The sequence below is a fragment of the Amblyomma americanum genome, chromosome 1 (assembly GCF_052857255.1).
Source record: "Amblyomma americanum isolate KBUSLIRL-KWMA chromosome 1, ASM5285725v1, whole genome shotgun sequence".
In the NCBI taxonomy this organism is placed as follows: Eukaryota; Metazoa; Arthropoda; class Arachnida; order Ixodida; family Ixodidae; genus Amblyomma; species Amblyomma americanum.
In genome coordinates, this window is record NC_135497.1 from 266,504,928 (window position 1) to 266,530,141 (window position 25,214).

General features: G+C 43.4%; 1 protein-coding gene across 2 annotated transcripts; it reads left to right on the plus strand.

Annotated features, from left to right (window-relative positions):
* The first annotated feature begins 2,875 nt into the window (after nt 1–2,875).
* Nucleotides 2,876–24,844, plus strand: LOC144115041 (uncharacterized). 2 transcript variants are annotated; one of them, XM_077649168.1, is made up of 12 exons: nt 2,876–2,924; nt 3,511–3,570; nt 3,816–3,890; nt 4,378–4,474; nt 5,001–5,095; nt 6,197–6,351; nt 7,929–7,975; nt 8,424–8,485; nt 8,672–8,835; nt 8,935–8,972; nt 12,690–12,821; nt 13,093–13,196. In XM_077649168.1, exons 6-11 carry the CDS (start codon nt 6,230–6,232, stop codon nt 12,782–12,784), a joined length of 528 nt encoding a protein of 175 aa, XP_077505294.1. In that variant the 5' UTR covers nt 2,876–2,924; nt 3,511–3,570; nt 3,816–3,890; nt 4,378–4,474; nt 5,001–5,095; nt 6,197–6,229; the 3' UTR covers nt 12,785–12,821; nt 13,093–13,196. The 2 variants fall into 2 exon arrangements, 1 of the variants encoding a protein (XP_077505294.1); XR_013311210.1 differs by lacking the exons at nt 2,876–2,924; nt 3,511–3,570; nt 3,816–3,890; ... (5 more) ...; nt 8,672–8,835; nt 8,935–8,972 and adding exons at nt 13,555–13,660; nt 16,738–16,810; nt 19,886–24,844 and having other exon boundaries at nt 12,139–12,821.
* Nucleotides 24,845–25,214: the final 370 nt, after the last annotated feature.

The following is a 25,214-nucleotide window of genomic DNA, read 5'->3' on the forward strand; positions in this document are numbered from 1 at the left end:
TGCCGACGACACTGACGATACCGACGGATTCGCTGCACAACGGAAGCTTTAATGTTGTCGCATTAATAAGCTCTTCATAGTGGTTCAGTCAAAGAGCACTGACAGCACCCCTATTTTTAAAAACCTTGCTGCTGGTCCGTTTCTTTGTTATTGCCATGATCAAAATGGCACAGATGACTGTAGTACATCGTAGAAAAGGGCACAAAACATAGCGCTGAATAACAACTGAAACCTTTTGCTTTGGTAAAGAAGACACACACACACACACACACACACACACACACACGCACGCACGCACACACACACACGCACATGGAGGAGAACAAAGGGTTTAGAAAGGGAGTAGAAACAAAGCAACACATACAACATGGGCATAATGTGTCGAGAGCAATATGTTTGGTAAAGGGGTATGGATACCAAAATGAAGTTCTAGCTCTGTTTGCTCTTCATATTGATATGCAACAGAGTAGTAAACTCACGTTGAATTCCCCTGTGCGTGCCAAATACGTAATAATTGGTTTTGAGGAAAGGAAATGGCGCAGTATCTGTCTCATATATCGTTGGACACCCGAACCACGCCCGCCGTATAAATTAATTTCTTCTCTGGTGCATTTTTAAGTTTCAGGAGTTGAACAAAGGCTACGGAGTGCAAGTAGACATCAGGTTATGGGAGGCATGAGAGAACTGTGGTGTAATTACTGCTTTATTGTCTCCACTCTGAATGTTGTGTTAGTCAGGTCCCAAGAGCTGGAATGAAAGTGAATGAACAAGCAGCTATATAATACAGCAATTTCGTTATGGCATCACGTGACCTTAAGTCAAGTTATGCATCATACAGTCACTGTTTAACTGTTGAAACTGGAACTGAAGCAGCATGAGAAAAACTTGGTCATAAATTATTTACCAGGCAAAGGCAAATTGCAAGTTCCGATCCACGTGTATAAGATCTTCCAAAGAGAAAACATGCAACAAAAAGTTTGGTGCAAGTACTCCATTGAAGGAGCTCTGAAAACACCTTCCGACGACAGCACATCAACTCACTGTATCACTGCCATTGTGTTGTCATGAACGCCTGAGCCAAATAATACACTTCTACATGTAGCAGAGAACCCACAATCAAGCGCGAAAGTTGGCAAGCTTTTTCGATGACTTTTTCATGCTCGCATCCTCTTCTGTTCCAACGCTCCTGCCTATACCAGTTCAGCGATAGCTAATGGTTAGATTCTTTCAGGCATCAGGTAGCTGCCATGGCTACGGGCAGTATAGCGGCTTAGCTGCGGCAGGTCTGGAAGCTCTGCCCCTGCAATGGGCCAGCGAACGAGTGCCGGCCTTTCAGCGTGCAAAAAGGAACGAGAGAAGAGGGAAAGGCGGGAAGATTCTGAAATTCAAATTTTAAATGCAGATTACTCGACTTCTATGAACTGCATCAAAAAAATTCTTGCTGGAGGATATTTGTGAAGTGGCGTCCTTTAACATCACAGCCATAATGCAACTTTTTGCAGCCGCTTTCAGAACCCCTTTAATGATAGAACCTGTAAAGGGTTAACAGAAATATAGAGGAAGGAAAAAGAGAAAAGATTGTCATTGTTTTCATAAATACAATTAAATCAAGCAGATTTATTGTATGCATGGGTGCATATATTGCCTTACCTAAAGACACAGGAGGCGTCGAAAATTTTGCAAGAATGAGCACTGAGCAGTAGACGTGTAAAATTTGCCAGCACTGCATCTTGTGTCTTTTCTCAAAATCTCGTATTTGGCATTATTTTAACCGTGCCATTTTTCTCTTAGTCGCCAAGCCCCCGAGGGTGCCATCCACCAATGGTAATTGCTCCTACAAGATTTGTTTTAACTTTGTAGGGAGGTGAGCCAAACAGACAAGTCTGCATCACACAGAAGTAACATAATCTCAATATACATCCACAGAACACGCTTTTGCCCCCACTTACTTATTACATACATGGGTGGCAGCCTGGTGCTGGGGTCAGCGGCGCTTATTTGTTGAGCTAAGTTATTTCACTTAATCAAGCCCTCAGTAACGGTGGAAATGAAGAAAACAACTCAGCAGTTAAAGCTGCTAATATCTTTCTTTACAATAACTTATTTAGTTCTCTGTTCCGTATTAATAGATAGCAATGTGTCAATACGTACCAGTCAAGGCAGTCGACTTCCAGTTGGATATCCAGTTGGAAAATTTACAGTTGTGTATTTCGAACAACTTGGAATGCCCAGTCTCAGTAGGTTCAGTTCTACTACCACTTGGAGCTTGCAATTCCTAGCAAGCACACTGTTGTGAATTTTCTAACTGGAAAGTCTCAAGACCCAATTGTAATGTCCAATTGGAATCTTAAGTACCTGTTGTATTCATCCAACTGGTTTTGCAAATTCCAAACGGTTCCTAACATTCCAACTGGTGTTAGCTCTCCCAATTGGATTACCAAGCTGGGAGAGAATAATTGGAATAGACAGTTGGAAGCTGCAAAACCAGTTGTATAATTCATTGAGACCAACAAATTTGATTGCTGTGTTTATTGAGTCTAGTTGGATACAGTTGGGTGCCTAGCTGGTTACGTTTGGATCCAGCTGGAACCAGATGGATCCATCCAGGATTCCCAGTTTGTCCTTTTGGTATTTTCTCTTGGAAAGGTAAAGTTGGTATGTGAGGAGTTTGTGAGAACCAAGTAAAACAGAGCAAGTGCAGTTCAACGTATATTGTTGGCAATATGCAGATTCTGTGGTGAAAGCATACCACCACCAGTCTTGGGAGGTTGTTTGTTTTTAATACTAGCATTTTGCTTGAAGAGACAGCTAAGACCTGCTAAGTGGCGACATTCACTTACTTCTTCTTTTCACCCTTTTGTCAATGCTACGAAGTAAATACAGCACTCTCAGAAGAAATCAAGGCACTGAGAAAAATCAACACTGTACGTAGCCCTTGCACATTTCTAGTCGTTTGTTTATTCTTTGCTGGACGAATACTGTGCTTGTTTTTTTAATCTTGGCCTTCATTGGTGCTATATCTGGATGATGGATAACTGGGTACATACACTACATGAATATAAACCAGTTTTACTAATAGATGAGATAGAGCAAAACCTTATTGGCATTTTTATTGAGTGCCCCTTGAAGACCTTTACTCACTGCTTACAAATGCTGTTCAGCCTCACGCCAGGAGTTGGAGTGGCAACATCTAATTCATATATCACTCTTTATTGGATGTACGGACCTGAGAAAATCAGCTCATCAGAAGGAATTACCTTTTAATATTTATGGCTTTTATTTTTCTAGCTTCTCATATCCTTTGCTTTATTGCTTGATGGCCTTCTTCAAATAAAAATGATCTGCTTTAAATTTTTCATTTGTAGCGGATGTCTGCTGTAATTTGGTGTTGCACGATTGTGCAAGGGGCACTTACAGACTTGCTTATAGTGTGCAGGTGTCATAAACGATGTGGTTGCATTTTTAGTGCATGCGTTGTAGCTGAACATAAAGTTTACTGTTTCATTGCAGCTGCTTCCAAACTTCCTGCACTGCACTAAGAAGAAGCTGAAAGATGCACATGCTAACATGGTGTGTATCAGTGAGCTTCCTTTTGGACAACCTTCTTTATTTTTCACTAGTTCTGTGATTGAGAAGAAGGGCGGGAAGAAAATGCAATGAATGAAAGGCAGTGTGGTTGAGATATGTCACTTGACTGACAGCTTTGCATGAATGAAGGAATGGGTCCACCTTGGTATGTCTGTGATGCCATCCAATCGCAGACTGTGTGTGGCATCTGCACTTGGTTTTAATGTGATCCTCCGCCATGTTTACAGGGACGACGTGGAGCAAGAAGAATAGACACTTGACTGCAGAGCTCGAGAGCTGCAAAAAAGGAATTGGACATCAAGGTATCATAGCTGGTTATGCCCTTCACTTACCAACTCTGTCTACGCATAGCATAAAAACATAAAAAGAGGACAGGTTAGGTTATATCTGAATCTTACATGCCATAAGCATAGAAGAGGATGAGGACGATCCTGAGGGAGGTTTCGCAATTAATCATTTAAGGTTGGTGCTGTGCTAATTGATTAAAACCACGCACTATTTAAATTTACTTTCACCAATTTTTTTTTACAATTTTGCCACTAGACCTATCATACCGAATGAAATTAGTTGTTTATTTTAGCTTCTGTACATCGAGTTTTAGGCAACAATGGGGTTACTATGACTACTTGTCATGTTCAGAAAACTAGGAGGGTATTCTGTGGACTACAAAAGTTATTTTGTAGGAATCATATTTTTGTTTCATCAAGATTACAAGGTGTTTTTTTGTGCACTGTGTACTCAATACACAAAGATTGTGAACTGAATGAAATGACCAGTTTCTACATGCAGTTGCAGGTTTGCGAGGATGCAGAGGCTTCGAACCAAGTTCTGAGAGGCAGCCTCAAGGATCTTCAGCTGCGGATTGTTGCACTAAGGGCTGACAATGGTGATGCTTGATTTCACTCGCACAATTAATTTTCTGGTTCCTACTATGAGGGCTTTAAGAGTCCTTTCATTGGTTTTGGGCTGAGTGCCATTGACAGAAGTAGACATTAACTTGCCTGCCTATGCACGACTAGACATTGCCATATCTGTCTGTTGCTGTTAATGTGCAACAGCTCACTACTGACATATGTAATAGCATGGCCACCTATAATTGCCTGTTGGTATTGCACTTTGGGTGATGTCTCATCGCTCTGAATGACATGCACTATCCAGTCCAGACCCCAAAAACATGTTCTTGAGGAACCAGGTTCAGCACATCTGTCCCATGGCTGCATCGAGTTTTCTTGTCTTGCTGACCCCTGGGTGCTGATAAGGTTGAGAACTGTGTGGTAAAATGTAATTTGGGTATGCAACAGCTTGAAGTGCCAGCATTCCTCGCCATCTGGACACTGCACGTACGGCAGCCTCGCTCATGCTGTTGCTCAATGAAGTGACTAACTGCTGTTCGTACTCTCTCACTCATACAGCTCAGTGCCACCTGAATATGCAGCGCCTTGTTGAAGAGCATTAAAATGTGCTTGCAGACAACGAAAGTCTAGTACTCCAGCATAGAACTGAAAAGGTTTGTTCATCATGATTTCAGCTGAGTAATTAAATCTTACCTATTGAGAGTGTATTCGTTCTCAGGTTTGGCAGGCGGCTGCAAGTTGGCGTGTGGCAACTCTGTGTACTTGCAGGCACACCGCTAGCAAGTTTTGAGCAAAAAAATTGTCAAGGTTTCAACTCGGTTAAACCTAGTGTAGTGCGAAAGCATTCCCAAATTGCCAAGGTCAAATTTTTGCAATGGCGTGGCCCAAATTTGGAGGTCCTCATCGTGTCAGGCTTGCTCAGTTATGTTTGGACATCAATTTTGGTCCAAATCGGTCAAGGTAAAGTGTTGGGGGTGGGCCAAATTTTGGTGGTGGCCCAGGCCATATTTGGAGGTCATCGTCGTGTTTGGTGCAGTCAGTTATGGCTAGACATCGATTTTTGTCCGAATATGCTAAGGTCAAATTTTGGGGGTGGGTGGGCCAAATTTTTGAGGTGGCCCAGGCCAAATTTGGAGGTCACCATAGTGTTGTGTGCGGTCAGTTATGGCTGGACATCGATTTTGGTTCAAATTTGCCAAGGTCAAATTTCGGGGGTAGGTGGGCCAATTTTTGGGGGTGGACAGAGGTCAAGATCAAAGACCATGTCACCATAATGGACCAGAGTGGTCATGGTGAACCTTGTAGACATGGTACACCTTATGCAGCTTACACACTTTTCCTGTGGTAGGCATCACAAGGTTATTTCAAGGTCATCTGGAGACACTGAATCTGAGATCAAATTTTACATGGAGTAGAGTGTTCCCTCTAAAGGCTCCATCATAGAAGCCAGTATTTGAGCAGCAGAAGCAGGCTTTCTGCTTTTGCTCAGCAGTGCTGTAATATGCTTGCAGCCTACAGGGAGGTGGGCCTCCTGATCAGATTGTTCCAAAAATTGTTACACTCTTGAGGCTGCTATGCGATGATATGAGCTACGACTGGCTATGTGTTCGAATGCCATGTTTTACAGTCGTAGTTGCCTGCATATAGGTTCTCTGTGCTACTGACATCATATGCATGAGTAATCTCTATACTGTTGTTCGCTCAGTTGTGGTTCCAATTGAAATACCTTTTGTTTTTGTCACGCCTGACCCCAGGAGGAGAAGGACCAGCTCATTGCACAACTGCGAATGCTGGCCAGCAAGCTGTGCGACCTGTCTGACTTGGACGATGGGTCGGCCCTGAAACTTTTTGAGGCCTTAGGCAGTGCCGTGCAGCAGCTCAGTGATGAGCGCATCTCCTTGAATGATAGGTAAAAGTTGGGCAGGGTTCAGTGCAGCCACGAGCTTGTCATCCCACCCCTAATATGTTGTTGTTTTCACCTTCAGTGAGGACTCCACTGCAGGATAAAGATTGTTGCCAGTAACCTTCAACATTTCTTGTTTTTCTGTGTGTGGCTGTCATCAGGGAAAATGAAGTGATGTGCTACCAATATGTCTGAGTTCTACTTTGCTTGCTGGTGGTATGTTTGAGCTTATTAATTTGTGAGGACAGGCATTATTTAAGGCACTTGCAAGTTTTTCAGCATGGGAGTTCAGCATGTGGTGTGGCCAAGATGTATACCAAAGTATGTTTGTTTATCTGTCTTAGCAGTTGTCTCCTGTATCCCTTTTTTCAGCCGTGATGTGGCCGTAGGCCGAGTCTACTGATTCAACAAAAGTTAATCCTTACTTATAAGGTTGTGATAGAAACCTACATTATGTTTACTTTTAATGGCTGTAACATATAAATGAGAGAGGGTTTTACCAAATTAGGATAAAGGCACTAGCTCAAGCACGACTGACAGAGTAGAATGGGCAGAAAAGGAGAACAATGGGAACGAGAACAACGGGCCAGCATTACTGAAAGTAGGAAGCATATGTGTTGGGTGCATTGCTCTGCTGTTTGAAGGGGCAACTTCATTTTAGCCTTTGTTTTCTTGCACTCTGGTGACAAGTGCCTCTGCAAAGATGATGTTTGTTCCCATGCATGCAAATTTCTGAATACCTACGGTAAAATTCCGAGCAAGTGCCCCCACCCCCGCAAGTCGAAATTACTGGCAAAGTGAGGAGGCGGCGCTATCCCAGAACGGTGCCGAAATTCAAGATGGCGGCGACACTTTCCTGCCAGAAAAAAAAGCGCAGTGCACATGGATCCTGCCTTTCTTCCTCATTCGAGGAGTGCATCTTCCACATATTCACTAAACAGCAACAGTCTTTACTCAACTTTCCTCGAAGTTTTGGTTTCCCGTAGCAAGTTCTCGAAAGTTTTGTCCCATTTCTATATCAATTTCCAGTCGTGCTCGAAGTCTTGAGCCGCTTGGGGCATGTTCGTTCCGTTTTCCCGATGCCATTGTATGACTTCATTTTCTTCGCCACTTATACGAATGCATTGCCGACCTGGCAATGCCAAAACAAGTGGACAAATGGCGCGTGGCAAACGAGCATGTGAAATTGCGAACGGTTTGAAAAGCAGGATTGGATTGGATAGGGCAGGCCACTGTTGCCTGGGGGCGGTGAGTGATAAGGGCGCGGAGCGGGCGGGGGGGGGGGGGGGGCGCTTTCTCAGAAGAGCGTGGTAATGTGAAATTAACAGTGAAGTTAAGGGGGCTCTTACATGGTTGGGGGCACTTGTTCGAAATTTTACGGTATGTATATTTTGTTGTGCTTTTTATTTTCTTGCTTTTTCATCATGGGACTTTATCCCCCTGATTACCTTTTCATATGCAGCTTAGGATATATTCAGGTGGCTGGCTGTAGCTATGTTGAAGATCTATTCTTTTAATTATGGCTTTCATCTTTTCCCAACAAATTTATCGGGGCATCTGACAGCCTTGCTTCTGTTTTGCAGAGAAAGAGCGGCAAAGACCACTATAGAAGCTCTGATGGGAGAGAGAGGTATACTTATCAAATTTATCCTCTTTTTTTAACATCTAATGTCTAAGTTTTGATTTCTCTGTTTCTGTCAATATGTTTTGAATTGTATGATATCCACATTCACATGGTTATATTGACTCATGCAAACTGTACTAAGAACAGTGCACTCTGAAACAAGGGAGCTCTTGCGAAGCATGCAGTTATAACTGCATGCACGCTAAATAGAGATTTTTCATAAATATTCGCGTGTTGTTTAATGCCATGAAGTTATTTTGGCTTGTGCATAGACTGGAATTGCTATTGGAGGGTATAGTCTTTAATGCCGTTGCAATGGAGCCACAATGTGCTGCCATGCCATTTCCTTTTGCAGTGTCGCTGCATGACCTTTACTACTGTGTAATATAACTATTTCTGCATTTGCATCGTAATACGCTGACAAATAATGGTGTCCATTTTTCACTGTTTGCAGATGCCCTAATGGCTGAAAACAGAGTCTTTGCAGAAAAACAGAAGGACTACAATGAGCTTCAGGTCAGTTAATTAATACCATTTGCCAACAGCATGTGTGTTACATTTTTTTTTCTTTTTTGCCTGCTCAGAAAAGTTGCAGTGCAACTGCTTGTTGTTTTCATACACAAATTCTCACACTAGCTAGTATGGTTTCTCATGAAAATATAATAGCTGTTTTGAGCATGGCATCCACTTCTATTTCTATAGCAAGCAAAAGAAAGTCTTGAAGATCACCTCACAATTCATAAAGATGTTGCCAAAAACATAACACGGGAAGTACACCATCAACTGACCACTGTCAAGGATACCTTGAAGCAAGTGATACAGGAAAGCGGAATTGCTCAAGGTCCTTTTGAGGCCACTTTGCAGACGTAAGTTGTCATTGCAGTCTGATTTCCAGCTCACATGTGTGAATAGAGATTGCATATGTATTTGACTGCATTGCTTGCTGACCTTCCTCTTGGCTCCAGTGTTGTTAGGGAAGCGATGAAGCTGCGCACACAGATCTGTGAGTTCCACATTTCTATTTTCTTTTTGTGCATGTTGCGGGCAAAGACAGTGTTGCAACATTCTTGGATAACTGGCACATCTCAGTGTTAGTGTCTAGTTGCGCTCAGAATGATGTGCATGTGATGTGCATTTTGTGCTGGAGATCTGTCAGTCTTGGGGCTGCAGTTTTATAAGCAGGAAAACTTTCAAGTTTGTTCCGTGCATCACCTTATTTGGTTTTATCTTTTTTGGGGTAAATTTTTTGCACTATGGCAGAGTGGTTTTGTGTGGTTTCATTCACTTTAGAAACCAGGCATTAGTCATTGCACTAAATTTGCTCTCTGTATAAGCAGGTGCTAAGTATTTTTTTAGGCAAGGTACCACCCACCATGGTGGTTCAGTGGTTAGGGCGCTTGGTTACTGATCCGGAGTACCTGGGTTCGAACCCGACTGCTGCGGCTGTATTTCGATGGAGGCGAAACTCTAAGGCGCCCCGTGTGCTGTGCAATGTGTAGTGCACGTTAAAGATCCCCAAGTGGTTGGAGCATTCCACTATGGCACCTCTTCCTTTCTTCTCTTAGTCCCTCCTTTCAGGGTTTGCTGATATATGAGACAGATACTGCACCATTTCCTTTCCCCCAAAACCAATTTTCAATTTCTAGGCAAGGTGCATTGATTTTCTTCGCTGCAGGAAGATGCCTGCACTTTTGAAAACACATGTGCTGCACTTTATTTTTACTGCTATTTGGACTGCTGTTGGAGTTATAGGAAATGCTTACCTAAAAACTTGTTATTTTGTACATGGAGGTAGCTGTGACGCTGGTGCTGTGTATGGCAGCTGAGAATAGTCCGTTGTGATATTTTTTTTGCAGTTTGGCTCTCAGCGCTGCCAGCTTTTGGAAACATCACCACTTCTTGCTGGATGGCATTATTAAATGCACCTGTCAACAGGCTCTCGTATTCCATAATGGAAAATTTAAGTCAGCCGTGTCAGATTAGCTAAACTGATGCCGGAAGTCGAGGCTGTGTTACTTTTGGTAGTTGTAACACTTTCCAGAACTTTCTTCTTTGTCTTAGCCCCCTAAAGATGACTCACATTATTCCCAGGTGAAAATTGGTAACGGGTTTCCAACTGTTTTCCAACTGGTCCCAGTCCATCTGGTTTAAGGAACAGATTTCCAGTTGCAACTGGGACCAGTTGCAACCCCAGATGCTTCTGGGACCCGTTGCAATCCCAGGTGCAACGGGGGCCTACTGCAACCCAGTCACAGACGTCTCTACGGGAGCGTCGAGACGTCCATGCACTAGCTAGCTCAAATACATTTGAGTAAGCGAGTATACATGGCCGTCATGGGAGCCCAAAACACTGAGGATGAGTTTTAAGTGTGTCAATGTTTATTACCCTCAATGTTTATTGCCCTTGGTGCCTTCACTGAATATTGAATCTTCTCGCTGGGTACGTTAATGTTTTAAACAGCTGCGGTAGCATTAAAACTCTTCTGCCGAGCCTAAACGGTCAGGGTTGCTGCAAAACAAAACATTGTAGTTCATTTTTATAGGTGACAAACAAAAGAATAGCTCACAGCAACTACAAAAAAGCCCAGTAATTTACGCTGTCTTTACCAAGGCAAGTCTATGAGGCGTCAAGAGGTGCTCTCTGCAGCATTAAAATGCAGTCGTGCTGAGCGGAGTTTGCTTCCGCATGCACTTTGGCACATGATCCGAATGCATGCTCACTTCTCGTATAGTAGAGGTCAGTTGCATACATCACCAGCCTTTGTTTCAGTGCACAGCGAGTTTGGCAAGACAGCCATACGAGTGAGCGCGAAAATATAACGTGCCGCTAAATGCGTTGGAATTTTTTCATTACAAATGCAAAAATAGCATAAAATACACCGAAATGAGCAAATTGAGTACGCACCTAGAAAGGGCAGGACTCCCACCGTTGAAAACGACTTGTCCTAATTCGTATTGACGGGTCCACTTCGCTGAGTAGTAAAAGCAAGAAAACTGTCTTCCTTCAGCCCCATCATGGAAAGATCTGTTGAACAATCTCACCAACAATAGTATGCGAAAAATTAATTTTATGGCGAGGTTCTTAAACCACAATGTTCCTGCGGAACACGATGAGAAATTGCACACACAATCTGCGTGACCATTGCTCCTATGGCTACCCTAGGAAGGATGGTGTGCGTGAAACTGACGCTTGTTTTGTATCGGCAACCTTTTATACTTAGTACTCTGTTTTCTCTAGCATGAAAATTAAGTTAATTTAAAACTCTAACTTGTTATTTTTTTCATAGCTGTAATCGCCGTGCATTGTTTGCGCTATTATTGATAAAATACGCTGCGAACTTCAACAATTGGGGTGTAGAGAATGACACCTGCACCTAGTTCCCTGGAGTTACGGTTGGTCACGGTAGTCACGGTCTCCAAAATGGAAGTTCGTTTGGGTGGTTGGGCAATTATAAATAAATAAATATCATGTTAGCCTGCCCGAAACGTCTATGTCACAACGGGTTGAAGGTACAAAGAGAACGGGCTTAATAAAAACAAAGAAAAAATAAGCTATAACGTGGGCGCACGATACGTTCGCAGCATGTGCATGTTGACCTATGCTAACAGTGCAGAGTTTCGAGGGAAGTGGTGTTATTCACCAGGAGAGCGCCGACGGGCATTTTCGCATGCAGTGCACACAGTGCGATCGGAATGATGCTCGCCAATAAGCCAGCTTTCATCTAATTTCACAGTATGTTCACTTCTGCGCCTAATGACTGTATGATGTGCTGATCCGCAGCAGCATTTATTTTCTTCTCAGCATCCCTCCAAGCAGTAAAAAGCTTCCCATTTGGTTTTTACCCACGACCAATTCTGCCCAGTTGGCCTTCAATTGGGAATTTTTGCTTCCCACTTGACCCACAAATGGAACCACTTACTTCCCAGTTGGTCCCCAGTTCCTACTGTTTGGCTCTCAGCTGGGAATTGATGGTTCTGAGTTCGTGGCGAACTTGACCATTTGCCTCCCATTTGGTCCCCAACTGGGTTTCAAAGTGGAACCAGTTGGCTTCCAACTGGGACCAGTTGGTTTCTGACTGGTATCAGTGACTCAAAGTTGAATTTCCAGTTAAAGATTTTCACCTGGGTTAGGTTCTAGCAGCTTCCTCTCTGGACGATTGGAGCGACTGAAAATGACCAAGTGACTACTAGAATGCTCGGACTTCGAGATGGCACTTGGACAATGACAAGGGATTTAAAAAAAACTTGTTCTTGAGTCTGCAGCCGACTGGTTCGGGTCATTCCTCCCAATGGCGCTCTCAGCGTTATTGTTTAGACAAATGTATTCTAATAGCCTTTTCTTGTGTCAAGTAGAGTAACAAAAAATGGATGTCTGTGACCCCCAAATGTGCATTGGTGGGCCTCATTGCACTAATATCTTTGCCTTTGCTGTGTGACAAATCAGAATTCAAGTTGTGGGTAGTCGGAAAACAAAGCAGCTGCATAGGGAAAGAAGTGAAAAATACACCAATCTTCTCTCGGGAAGATGACATCAAGGTGATGTAAACTTGAGCTCTGCGCAGAATATTATTTTCTTTGTTATTCGAATGGAACATCTCCAAAAGGAGAGAGATGCTGTTGCTGTTCTTGTGCAGGGGCTTGTTTATTTTAAGTCTGGAGCAGTTTTGTGCAGAAATATCCATTCTCAATGCAAGGTGGGGCATTTTTTGTTCCCAAACAGTCTTATTCTATGATCACTGGAGCCACTCCCAGGGAGTGACCTCTAACATGAGTGACGAATTGGCCAGGAAGAAAAGTTCAGAGACTCTCTCCTGAGTGCGCAAGAATGGACTCTGTCATCAGGGAGCAGATGGTAGGCTGTTTCCCATGCTTTCTTAGGGCATGAGAGCTTAGGATTGACGGTTCTGTATGGTAAGTGAAGTTTCAACGTCCCGAAGCTGCATGTGAGCTGTGAGGGATGCTGTAGTGCATGAACAGAAAATTATTTCCAGACACATGGAATTCTTTTATGTGCGCTGATCTCGCACAGGAAACTGGAGCCAATGTCACCACACCGCTTCTCAGAGGCGGGACGTTCACATGATGTGTGAATTCCACTGAATGTCTCTGGTTTCTACCTGCAGGCTGAAATTGAAGGCCTCCGCAGTGGTATCACCAACTTTGAGCAGCTTGCTGCCGATAGTGCTGATGACCTAGCACGAGTGCAGGCTGAAGCCGAGTCCCTCAAGTGAGCTTTTATTTGTGATCTTTTTCCACACTTAAAAGAATAGTCCCTTAATTGCAACTTGCACTTAGCTGCACATAACTGAGAGCGGCACAGTTGAAGCTTTTTGTTGTGTTTGGATCTCGCATAGCCTGGCTATAGGACCTTTTGCAAATATATCTCAGTCTGCCCAACTTTGATGATCCTTGGCCATAACCACAGGCACTCACTGTGGTGTGCTCGCATGTTAATTACTGGAAGGCATAACTTCACGAGGAGCCTGAAGCGTTTACTGCAACTCACTGCTCTCTGACTGAATGCTGTAGTTCTGCTAGCAGTGTGAATGATTTTTGAGTACATTGCACTGTGCTCGTGCCACCAGGGAGTCCCTGGCTGCGGCCCAGATGGAGGCTGAAGAATGAGAGGAGGCTGCCCTGCTGCTTCTCGAAAAGGACACACAGATTGCCGAGCTGGAAGCAGAGCTGCAGGTAGTCCAGAGGCTGACTGAATTGCTTGCATGCATTTGATGGCATGCAGTTGTGTAACAATGAGGCGCAGAACCTGCAGACTTGGCTTGCTCTCTGTGCTTATCAAGCAGGACTGGGTGCAGTTTTAACACAAATAATTTAATAACCTTTAATACAACTAGTACATGCGGGGCACCAGGCAAAAATAAAGAAAACAGGTCTGGGACTGGCCCCCGCCCATGAATACGTCATCCGCTGGCGTTCCTTTTGCAACTTCCGGTTGTCGCTCCTAGCACCCCAGCAGCAGGGTCGGGTTTCTTTGCTTGTCGTCTGTTGTAATTCGCAGTAATGGACCCGGACTTTGAGGCGCGACTGCTCGCTCTTACGGCCACGATGGGCATCGAGCCTTATGCGTTCGTGCCGTACCGGCTGAACGCCAGCGACGACAGTAGCGACTCGGCGAGCCACTGCGAGTGGCTCCGAAACTCCCAACAGAAGGAGGCGGCAGAGGAAATTGAAACCATATGCACGAAGGCATTGCCCCGGCTCGCGCTTGCCTAAGTGGGTCGCGCGGCGGCACAAGCAGATGATTTTCACGGCTACCGGAAGTGTGCCCGTGACGTCGTGGCTGCCATAGCTCCAGCGAATGACAGCGTGTGGTGGCCTGGTGATGTCATGGGTAGAGTGACGTCTTTTTTCATGATTGTAGTTTCAAAATCGGTCACTACGAGCACACCAATCGGGCTGCAAATTTTTAAAAATACAGTTTTTAAAAATTCATAATAAATTGCCGGCTCAGTTCCGAAGACTCATACTTGGTGTGAACGCTTCTTAGCATCATTTCTAAGCATTGAAACCATTTGCAAGCGACTTTATTTTTTGCATGGTCTCTTTAATAACCGAGCATATTGTTGTGTGGGCAGAGATCGCACACACTTCTGTAGCAGAAAGTTCTTTTTTGGCTTGCTTGCTGGCATATCAAGTGTTCTGAATCATTCTCTGGAACTGCATGCTTACAACACCCACCTTCTTGTCTATCTTTGCTAGAAGTGCAAGCCTGCAGTCGCATTTTCTAAGCATGCTAAACACATTGCTAGGAAAGAGATTGTAACTGTGCCTGGCATATCCTTTTACAGTGAAAGGTAGACTACTTGAATGCATAAATTCACTTCAAGCATGTGCTTGTATAACTTTGAGAAGGCACACTGTGTGCATTTTGGTCGTCCATTGTTTGACAAGATATTACCTCCAAACATCAACCAACATTCTGACTTGGTCAGCAAACAGTGCACTTTCTATTTGCCACTTTGGCTGACATAATTCCTGTAGAACAATTGGTTAATAAGTTTGATCATGGTGAAGCCTTACTCATTTGTGCAGTTACTTGATCAGTATCTCAGCCCTGATTTTAAATGAACGGCTCAATGTGTAGCCTTACTGTGGGAGTGGGCGGGTGTATCATTGTTAGGATCAGTGGGCAGACTTCGTGCTTCATATGGTTCAAAAATTCGGCAAGTTTGTGGTGTATACTTTGCTCATCATTTTGCTTGGTAAGAAAGCAAACAGTGCGTTTCGACCATTTCTTCTGAAGAGTGTCTTGCAAAGCAGTTTGCTGCTAGTTCAGTGGTTGTTCCTGTTTGGTCTTATCAGTGAAATTACAGTAAATCTCCACTAACCCCAGCTCGCATATCTTTAAATATATCTGTGATCAAAGTTGAGCAAGTTTTTCTATGTCATGTAGTGGAGAGCATTAAGTACTGTAATAATTAGTATCTTGGAAGCTTTTCATGACAAAATTTGGATATCTTGGAATATGATTTGTGAGAACTTGGTAAAAGAAAGGAGGGTTGTTGGCGGGTGGTTCTTGCAGCCTACAGGTCATGCTACTGACGAACAGGTGGGTCTGCACTAGTGGACTGGAGTGTGCGCCCATTACTGCCACTCTGTTTCCCTGCATGCTTTTGTGCGACTTTGACTTCACATGAGGCATGGACAGAATCTGCTTCCTAGGACAATGAGGGTGGGGCAGGCAGGGAGAGGGTACATGCGGTTGAATCTCTGAATCTTCTTTCCCATGAGCAGCAGTATCATTAGAGACATGGAAGGGATGGTGGTGGCCCTTACTGCCTCCACATTATGAGCACGACAACAGGTTCAAGCTAGCGCACTTTTCTTTGTCTGCTGGGTTTCCTGCGCTGCTGTGCCGCTTGCCAGACTCTTCTATTAAATGGTAAAGTGCTTATTCTTCAGAAGGGAATTAGCACTGCTAGATATAGATAGATTCAGGCTTACAGTTATAAAATGTATGATCAATACATTTAAAAGTTTTGCACTTTGTTGACCTCAAGGCTCTTTATTTCAATTTTTCTTTGGTTTTGTGACTTCGAGATATTGAGGTTTTAGTGTATGTCCACTGAACCTTCTGTGAGGCTACAATTATTTAACTGTGACCACCTTTGCATTTGCAGTTTTCACTGCTGAGTGGGGAGTCAAATCTTTTGCACCTGGGTTGTCACTTGTTGCATCACTCAAGTATGTAAAATGTGTGAGCATAATTGACAGCTGCACACGGGAAACCAATGTCGGTGTTGGACTGCAATATACCTAAACCATTAATTTTCTTTAACGGTGCTTCGAAATCACCAAAAGAGGCTTTCATAACAGTAATGCTTTCAGTTACCCTGAAGAATAATCTTGCAGGACATTCTTCTCAGTGTTTACCATTCACATATGTACAGTGGTGGGGCATTGTTTTCATGTTTCTACAGGGTGTTTGCACCTTAGCATGGTTGTGGCTAGCTTACAGTAGCTCACTTTGTGTTAGCCGTTGAAGTATAAGAGGTTAACTCTTTAAGCTTTGTTTATGAAAGCAGTTATCACTTTTGTGCATGCTTCACTTTCCATGTTTTCCAGAGACCTGTCTTGCAGCCTTGTGAGTGTTTAGATTTCCGTTGCTATATTGAGGAGTTGGTTCACTCTGAACCACTTTGTTTTTGTGAAGTTGAATGTTTTTCTTCATTTCACTGATGCTCAAAATTGTTGATTGTGATTGTGCATAGCACTAAATGCTTCCTTGTCTTTTCTTGAAAAACTATCAGGAAAAGAGAGAGGAGCTTGCCAGTCTTGTCCAGGAAAAGCTAGCAGCAGTGGATGAGTCAGAGAGGTTCAGGTGTGTGGCAGCAGTGGTTTTGTGCGTCTTGTTTGTTTACTCAGCCCTTTGTAGGTCACTCGGCTTCTTTGAAAATCTGTTTGCTCTACAAAGTTTGCAGACTCTGAAACTGAACAGGATTGTATGTTTATACATTTATATTGGTTGCTGTGATATTATGTGGCATTCTTTACTACTCAAAACATTTTGCTGTGCAAGTTTTGTTAGAACAGCTTCTGGCCTTTAGTAGAAAAGAAGGAGGAGGCACTCTCTAATGGTAACCCAGTATGCTTGCCTGATAACATAGTTTGCAGGCTACTCCAAAGGAAGTGGTGAAACATGAAGTGATGCACACCATCATATCCATTCTGTTCACAGAAAGCATGTGATAGAGTATATTAGATCTGAATTTAGCGAGTAAAAGTTAGCGGGCAAAAAATATCTTATACTTATGCTCAACTCGCAAATCACAATGATACGGTGATGATAGGCAGTGCTGTGCACTTTGCTTGAAAAGGATTTATGGTATGCTTTTTAATGTGATAGTGTTAAGGAGCTCGGGTTGCAGAAAATCTGGTGTCGGCAGCGATGGTGTTGTTGATCGTGAGCAAAAATCCCCAGAGAAGCTAACTAGGATGCAAACAGGCCACCTAGGTAATGTGGTATTGTAGCGCCATCACTACCTACCCACCGGGTTGTGAGCAAACTGCCCACCATAGCAGGTGGTAGTTAATGATTGGCTGCTCAGGGAGAGCAGTCTGGGATGCACAAGACCCACCAGTAACAGCACCTGCTTCACAGAGCAGTGCCGCATCACTTAACCGCTACACCACTGTACCAGGAGTGGTATGAAGACTTCCAGGGATTTATGAATATAAAGTAGAGAATGACCAATTCGGCATATATGAGCCTATAAACCCCTAGAGCTATCATGTCAAACCCTTAACGTGGAGCTTAGGTGTTCTCTTCATTTTTTTAGCGATAGCTACCTTACGCTAGCATTTCGAGCCATCATCATGGCACCCTTGTGCTCTGTGGCGGCGCCGTGGCTGGTCATGTGGTACGGAGCAGCTGCCGACGGCATGGCACGCCACCGAAACCGAGTTAGAGGAGGGTGGGGAGTGAGTCCACGGACAAAGATGAAGAAGGAACGCCCAGTGAAACGGAGCTGTGAAAGACTGACTTTGCAATTCAACTGAATGAGTTCCACTCGGCCAGCTGTAGCCATCGTGTCACTCCAGGTTTAACCAGAGCTGAACCACTGCCATTTTTTTTCCAGTGAAACTGCCGCAAATGAGTGACCATCTATGTCCTGTCCATAGATAGTACTGCAACTCTGATGGTGCAACTTTGGTTCTTGGTCACTGCAAAATTCACTAAGGGGCAAAGACTGGTGAAAAACGTAGACATGGCTCTGGTAAACAACAAAAATTGCACCACTCGTTTAACACTGTGGAGTTGCCATTTCAACTTAAGGATTAAAAATGAATTTATGGAAGCAGTGTGTCCTTCAAAGAGTATCATCTGAAGCAGTAATTTTTTTTAAGTTATTGTGATTTCTGTTTTTACGCGTGGGCAATGCAAGTCTGCTCTCATAGTATATGGTCCTTAAGATTGTAATGATCATTTGCAAACCCGTTATGTGGCACCAGCTTATTCAAATTGAGGCAGTGAGTCAATAGGCACCGAGATATTTTTCATGTGATAGGAGCCTGTGAGAAACCCTGCAGATAGCAGAGACTACTGCGGACTTTTCTTGTAGAGCATTGCACACAGGTGCATGAAAGAGTCAATAGAGTATTGACATATGCCGCTGGAGGGTGCTTAGATGGTGAAAACATAGAAGTAAGAGTTTGCTGAATAAATCACGAGCATGTAGTGACCATGACAGATGCTTTTTATTCTGTAATTTGGAATTTGTGGGTTTTCACTTGTGGTATGAAGCTGTTGGAAACTTTCAGTATGTAATACAAAATATTGCGCTTGGTGAATGTGATTGCAGCATGCATATTGGAAGGCATCACAAAGCCTTATTTGCTGTCAAATGCCTCTGACAGGTTGATCGCCTTCCATAGTTGCACATGAGCATGTGGTGTGCGTCGTATTTACAGAGCACTGAAGTAAATGTCATTGGCACATAGAAAAATCCCAAGTGAGGGTGGCATGTAAAAGATAAAAGAATAGACAAAGTTCTGCTGTAGGGACATGACTAGTTTAGGTCATTGTCCACTGGCAGCATGGCGTCTGTTCTACTTTGTGAAATCGTTTTCTACATAAAATGACTGCTCAGTTACGTTCCCTCTTTAACAGAAAAAAAAGGTGTACAGTAGAACCCTACAGTTATGTTTTTCATGGGACCGCATAAAAGAGTGTACCAGCTGGTACAATAACCGTGAAACATGCAGGAAAAAAATGATACATTGTTTTCTGCCGTGATTTTCTTGTTCAGTTCTAGTAAAAAAGGGCAGTGGCACATCACTTTACCGCTGCGTCACTCCCAGTGATCTATGAATGAAGTAGAGAATGACCAATTCCGCATACACCCTCAAGGTGGAGCTTAGTGCACTAGCACTAAGGATCCCACTCACCGATTTTGCCAATCTTTGAACCCTACTTGAGCTTGAAATCCGAGCCTCAGCTTCAGACTAAAGTGCTAGCACACCTAATTGGCATTTGGCCTAACCACACTAAATCATCAGTCATTTTTTGTATAGCAAGCGTAGGTCAGTTTTGTTGCCTGTACACAACTGCCAAATGACACCGAGGCTATGTGCATTGGTTATGACCTCAGTAATGTGTGCCAGCAGTGTACTGCACTATTTGAATAAAAGTAGTCTATGCTTACAGTAGCCTGCTCATAACAAAAGACATGATGGGTGTCATCATAGGGAATCTCCAATGAGTGAAATAGACATTGTAACCATTTCATTGTCTGTGTGATATAAACTGCGACACATGTTGAATACGCTGCAGGCTGGTCTTTTTGCCAGGTCATTTGTTAAAACTAAAGAGAAGTCTGATTGATGCTATGCAACTATATCAAACCCTCAAGGAAAGATTGCAGCATTAAAATTAAACATCTTCATCACATTGCAAAGAGGCCAATCAAAACTTGAAAGAAATTGTATTCAGCCTTTCCAAACAGCTTGAGCAAGAACAGAACTGGCTGGCGAGCGTGGTATGTTGCATTTTTATCTGTGCATGCCTTCTGCAGTGGTGGTTCTTAGAAGTGAGATCTTTGTGGTCCTGTGCAGGACGTATACCTCTGCGTTCTTGAAATCAGATAAAAACTGAAAATCATTCAGAGGAAAAATAATTGCTAATTTATATTAATAAAGAAGTCTGAATGCCAAGGACATCTTGGTCTTCAGCCCGAAATGTTTGGTCATGAAAAGTGCCACATTCGCTAAGGTATATCTGACCTTTGTGATGTTAAATTAGTGTTGGAAAACATAATACAGTAAAAGCTCGTTAATTCAAACTGATGGTTAATTCGAACTGATGCCCGTGTCCCGGCATAGCCCTGTGTATTTCAGTGGGGGGAAAACTCTTGGTAATTCGATCAAGTCGGCGTTTGCTACACTTAATTCGAATAGGAGCCACTGGCTGACTCCGCTCCTCTTATATAGAAGTTGACCCAGAGCGAGCACAATGCAGTGCAAGTTTACTAGAGATGTAAAAAATGGAAAGTAAAAAAGCCGAGTGGACGAGGCTGGCGGAGCCCGCGCCGCCGATGCTTCGGCGCAAGCCGTTCCCGGTTTTCGTTGCGCCGCGGTGGCTGGGTCGTGATCGTATGGTGCACACAACATAGTATGGCAGTTAGGGCGCAGGCGACATGCTTTTTGTTGGTGCCGCGAGCTATGTCGACAGCAGTGTGGAGATGTTGGAGCCCTCGAGTGGCGCCAATATAATTGAGGCAGCATGTTATCACCAAACTCGACAGTGTTCACGGGCAGTGAGCACAGCCGACAGTGATGAGTCCGACTGCGGCGATGAGCCTATGCTATAGCCAAGTGCATGAGTGCATGTGAAGTAGCATCGGCGCTCGATGTTGCAGCACGCTACTTCTCTGCCAGTGAAAACTCTGACGTTGCGCTGGAGCTCTTGGCAAGCTGCAAATGATGCTGATGGAGTCTCGACAGAAGAAACACAAGCAAATTGACATCACTGATTCCTTCTAATTTTGACAACCCTTCCCCATAAATAAACATGTTTTGAAGCATAAAGAGCGTCCTATATTCCACCACTAAAGCTCGCTGCTCACGCGAATGCATTCCAGTACTTAATTCTGGCGCATAACTGGCCGATCAATTTATTTCATTTGCCATTAGGACTTCATGACTAACTCTCAGAATCTCCTGCCACTAACTTGTAGTAGCGCTTAGCTCGCAGTAACGAGTCTAGATGTGACTACTTTGGATTCTGTAATGCTACTCATTCCAGTGCCCGTTCGATAATTAGAACTTCACTTAATTCAAACAATTATCCCGTCCCCATCGAGTCCGAATTAACAAGCTTTTACTGTATCAGATTATCAGGTGTACTTGCTGCAAAGCTTATTTGCCCATGGGACTAGCTCATCTTTGTCTGATGTACTACATTTAATACATTTTTCCATGTGCAGCACAGGCGGCAAAAGGAACTACAACGTTTTATGTCACTAGTTGGATGAGATGCACTGTAACAAGTGACTGCAACATAGAGGCATGCATGCGAGTGGTGATGAATCCACTTAACTTTATGAATACCAGCTACTATGGTTTCGTCAATCCAGATCTGAAGTAATGCTTTATGAAAATCTGAAAGCTATATTGGGTTCCTGTACACTGTAAATCAGGTATTCTAAGAAACAAGAAGCTAAATTTTCTGTAAAAAAAATGCTGTCTGAAAATGCTGAGCGTTAATTGCATCCTAAGACACAGTTACAGTTTAGCCCACATATATCGAAGTTGCAAAAAAAGCCTAAAAGTTCGATATAACATGTAATTCGATGTAAAACTTGCAGTAAATTTAACACAAAATCTCATTGAGATGGAAAAAAATGTATCTCTATGGTAAGCATTTACTGTGTGCAGATTATCAAGTGAAATAGTTGTGAATTTATTATGCTTCTTCATCCTCATTGCCTAGAAGAAAACTCATTTTTCATTGTTACCAATGGACTTTAAACAGCTGAGACCTCAGCCTGCTATTGACGTGCAATATGTCGACGAACCATGTTGAGCGCACAAAGCATGTGGGCACATGTTCTCTCAATTCCACATCACAATTCATATTAGTGCGGTTCTGGTTACTCTCAACATCGGCAATGATGTGTTCGCCTGCAAGCTCTTCCACAGTCTTAACATCATCATCCGCAGAGACGAATTCATCTACAGCTGCCCCATCGTAAATAGCACCAGAAAATTCGGACAACTGGTTACGCAAATCATCATAACCCACGAGCTCTGACAAAGCAGAAACCAGAATGTCGGAAGCAGTTTTCTATAGTTTTGGTTTTGGAATCATTCCACAATTCAACCAGTATAGACAGGGTGCCTATGAGGTCGATTTTAGGTCTGTTGCAGTCCTGGTTCTGCAGAAGCCATTCAGTCAGCTGTTTCCTACAACTAACTTTCTTTGTGCGGATTACTCCCTGGTCCAAGGGTTTTAGCACCAGTGTAGCTTTCGGGGGTAGGAAGCCAAGTGCGATGTTGCTTAAACTTGCACTGAAGCGCTAGGCACAGCCATTGTCTATAGTGAGGCAGACATCGAGGAACCATTTGTACGCAGCTGCCCGAACATGTTCTTATGGTGCTGTATATACACATCTGCCGCGAGTGCCAGGTCTCTTCTCCACTTTGGCCCGAACGTCATCCTTGTTCTTTAGAATGTTGTTCAGCGTGCCTCTAGGAATCCTATGCACTGCGGCGACTTAGGATTTCTTCTCATCTCGTTCAACTCGCGTGATAATTTCCAGCTTCGTAGAAAAGGGGAGTTTCTGCCGTCCGTTTCGCGGCTATCATCGTGTGCATGTGGAGACTAACGAAAACCATGCGAAACTGCCAGTGGCAGCACGATGCACCGGGCGAACTGTGGGACGTGGGCACAACTGCCCAATGCACGATTTGTACGCATCCGCTGCTTGTCATGGAAAATCTGCTTCATCATTGGTCTGAGCATACCAGTGGGAAAGTGAACCCCCGGTGTGTTGAGGAAAACCAAGCTTCTTGAGTCGCCTGGTGTTTCCCAAAGTTCGATCTGTCGGATGTGGCTAATTTTTGTATGATGAAGCCATATATTTTCCTATGCATTCAGGTTATAGCTTTATGGTGCACAGAAATTATTCTATATAAACGATAATTCGATCTAACCGAGTTCGATATAATTGAGTTCGAGTTAATTGGGTTCGACTGTAGTTGCTTAAAAGTAGTGAATGCCAAATGTGCTTTAATTTTGAAGCATCGACTTTAGTATATTGTTTCTTAGTGCTGGGGACACCATTGTTTTAAAGAAACAAAATTTGCTGGAGCTGATTGTGATATGTACAGACTCTCTGTGGAGCTTTATGCCATTGTTTTTCTTTTACTTTGAAATTTGGAGAACGTGTACAGATTTGCTTTTTATGTGTGTGTTTGCACACAGGTGGATTCAAATGCTACTCTTGACGTGCAGACAAATGATTTTTTGTTATTTTTCCTTCTATTTTGCTTTCTGTATTGAATTGTTTGAATATGCCAGAATCCTTTATCATGATTTGTGGTTTGCTTTTCTGGATATTTATGGTAAGATATATCGTATTTACACGATTGTAAGTCGACCTATTTTTAAATTTCGAAAATCCGAAACGTTGAGGTCGACTTACAATCGAAACGCAAACATCACACGATAAGTAAATGCGAGACAAACGAGATATCAGGCATGCTACAGCAGGGTTGCATTTTTGCTGTATGGCTCCGCCGCATCGCTCTTGGTGCTGGCTTTGAGCAGCTGCTATGTCAACGCGCAAAACTGGCATCCCCTCCGCCGATGGATGCTATTGATAAGCAGCACACTGGCACCCCACACGTGGCTGCTGACTGCGGTTGCTGATATGCGGCGGCGGCCCGATAACGCAACTATGGAAAGCTCAAGTGTCCAACAAGTTTCCTTTTTACTTTCAAATGCGCGCTCGGTGCTTAAGGGAGCGTTGATAGTTGATGGAAGGGCCGCTGTTCTAATCGAGGTGGCACCCCCACTCGGAACGGCAGCGGTGTTGGTAGCCGACGGAAGAGCCGATGTCATTCACGAATAGTTTCTCTTTGGCTATGACGCATTTGAATACTGCCGGCCGCGTTTCACAAGTTTTTGATGTAGTGCTTCGTTAGTCATCATTTGTGCTCCAGGTACGACATGCGACCGGCGCTTGTTCACGGCTACCTTCAAGATGGCTGCCATTTTTTATGCTGAAGAAACAAACAGCCGCGCGCTAGGCCGCAAGTTCGACGTTCACAACGGGTGATACAGGTGTGGCAGCTGCAGCGAGGAAAATTTTCAGCTGTTCCACGCGATATCGTGATCTGGCTGTTTGCGAAGTGCGAGATTTCGCTGGTGGACAATGATAGAACTACGTACTGTGAGACCGCAGCAACAATCACGACAGCAGTGCTAGTGATGACGATGGCGCAAGTGTGGACAAGTAGTCCAGTGACTAATACATTTTCATTTTGGAATGTGCCCGCGCGCGGCAGCCGATAGCACAGCGGCCACTGGATATTGCTATCGTGTTCAACTATTCAAGGCCAAACTTAAACAACCTCGGAAGTTTTTTTATTTTTCGGAAATGTGATTTGGGGGAGGTCAACTTACAATTGTGTAAATACGGTGTATAGCTTTATTTTGTATTGTAAAGCTTTCTTCAGCTGTTAAGTTTATGTGCTAACAGGCTTCTCTTGCAGTTTTATTGCAATACGAAGACTAGAGATACGGTTAAGACAGAGTTAATATACCTTGGATCTAGTTTTGAATTGACACCCTAAGTGTCGTTTCTCAGAAGTCTCTATGTTAGGCTCCTTAACTCATTTGAGATGAATTTTTCTTTTCCAGGATGATTTTGGCATGCAGACTGGAGAAGAGGTTGTGAAGGTGCTATTTACTTTGTTGCATTTCTTACTCAGATCTAATCGTTTGCTCTTTTACTTAATTTCCTTATTGTATTTCAGTACCCTCTCACATGCTTCCTAGTTAAATTTTGAGCAAAGTAATGTCAGTGAATGAGAACTGTATAGAGATATTATGTACATTTTATGCACAAGCAGCATGTCGTGAACAATGTAATTGTGCTGTTGTTGATGCACATAACAAGCTGGCATTGAAATGAAAATTGAGAATGCTGTAAAGACAAGGGGTGTGTGAACATTTGATAATATTGAATATTCGGTAGAATTGTAAAATATTCTATAGTATGGT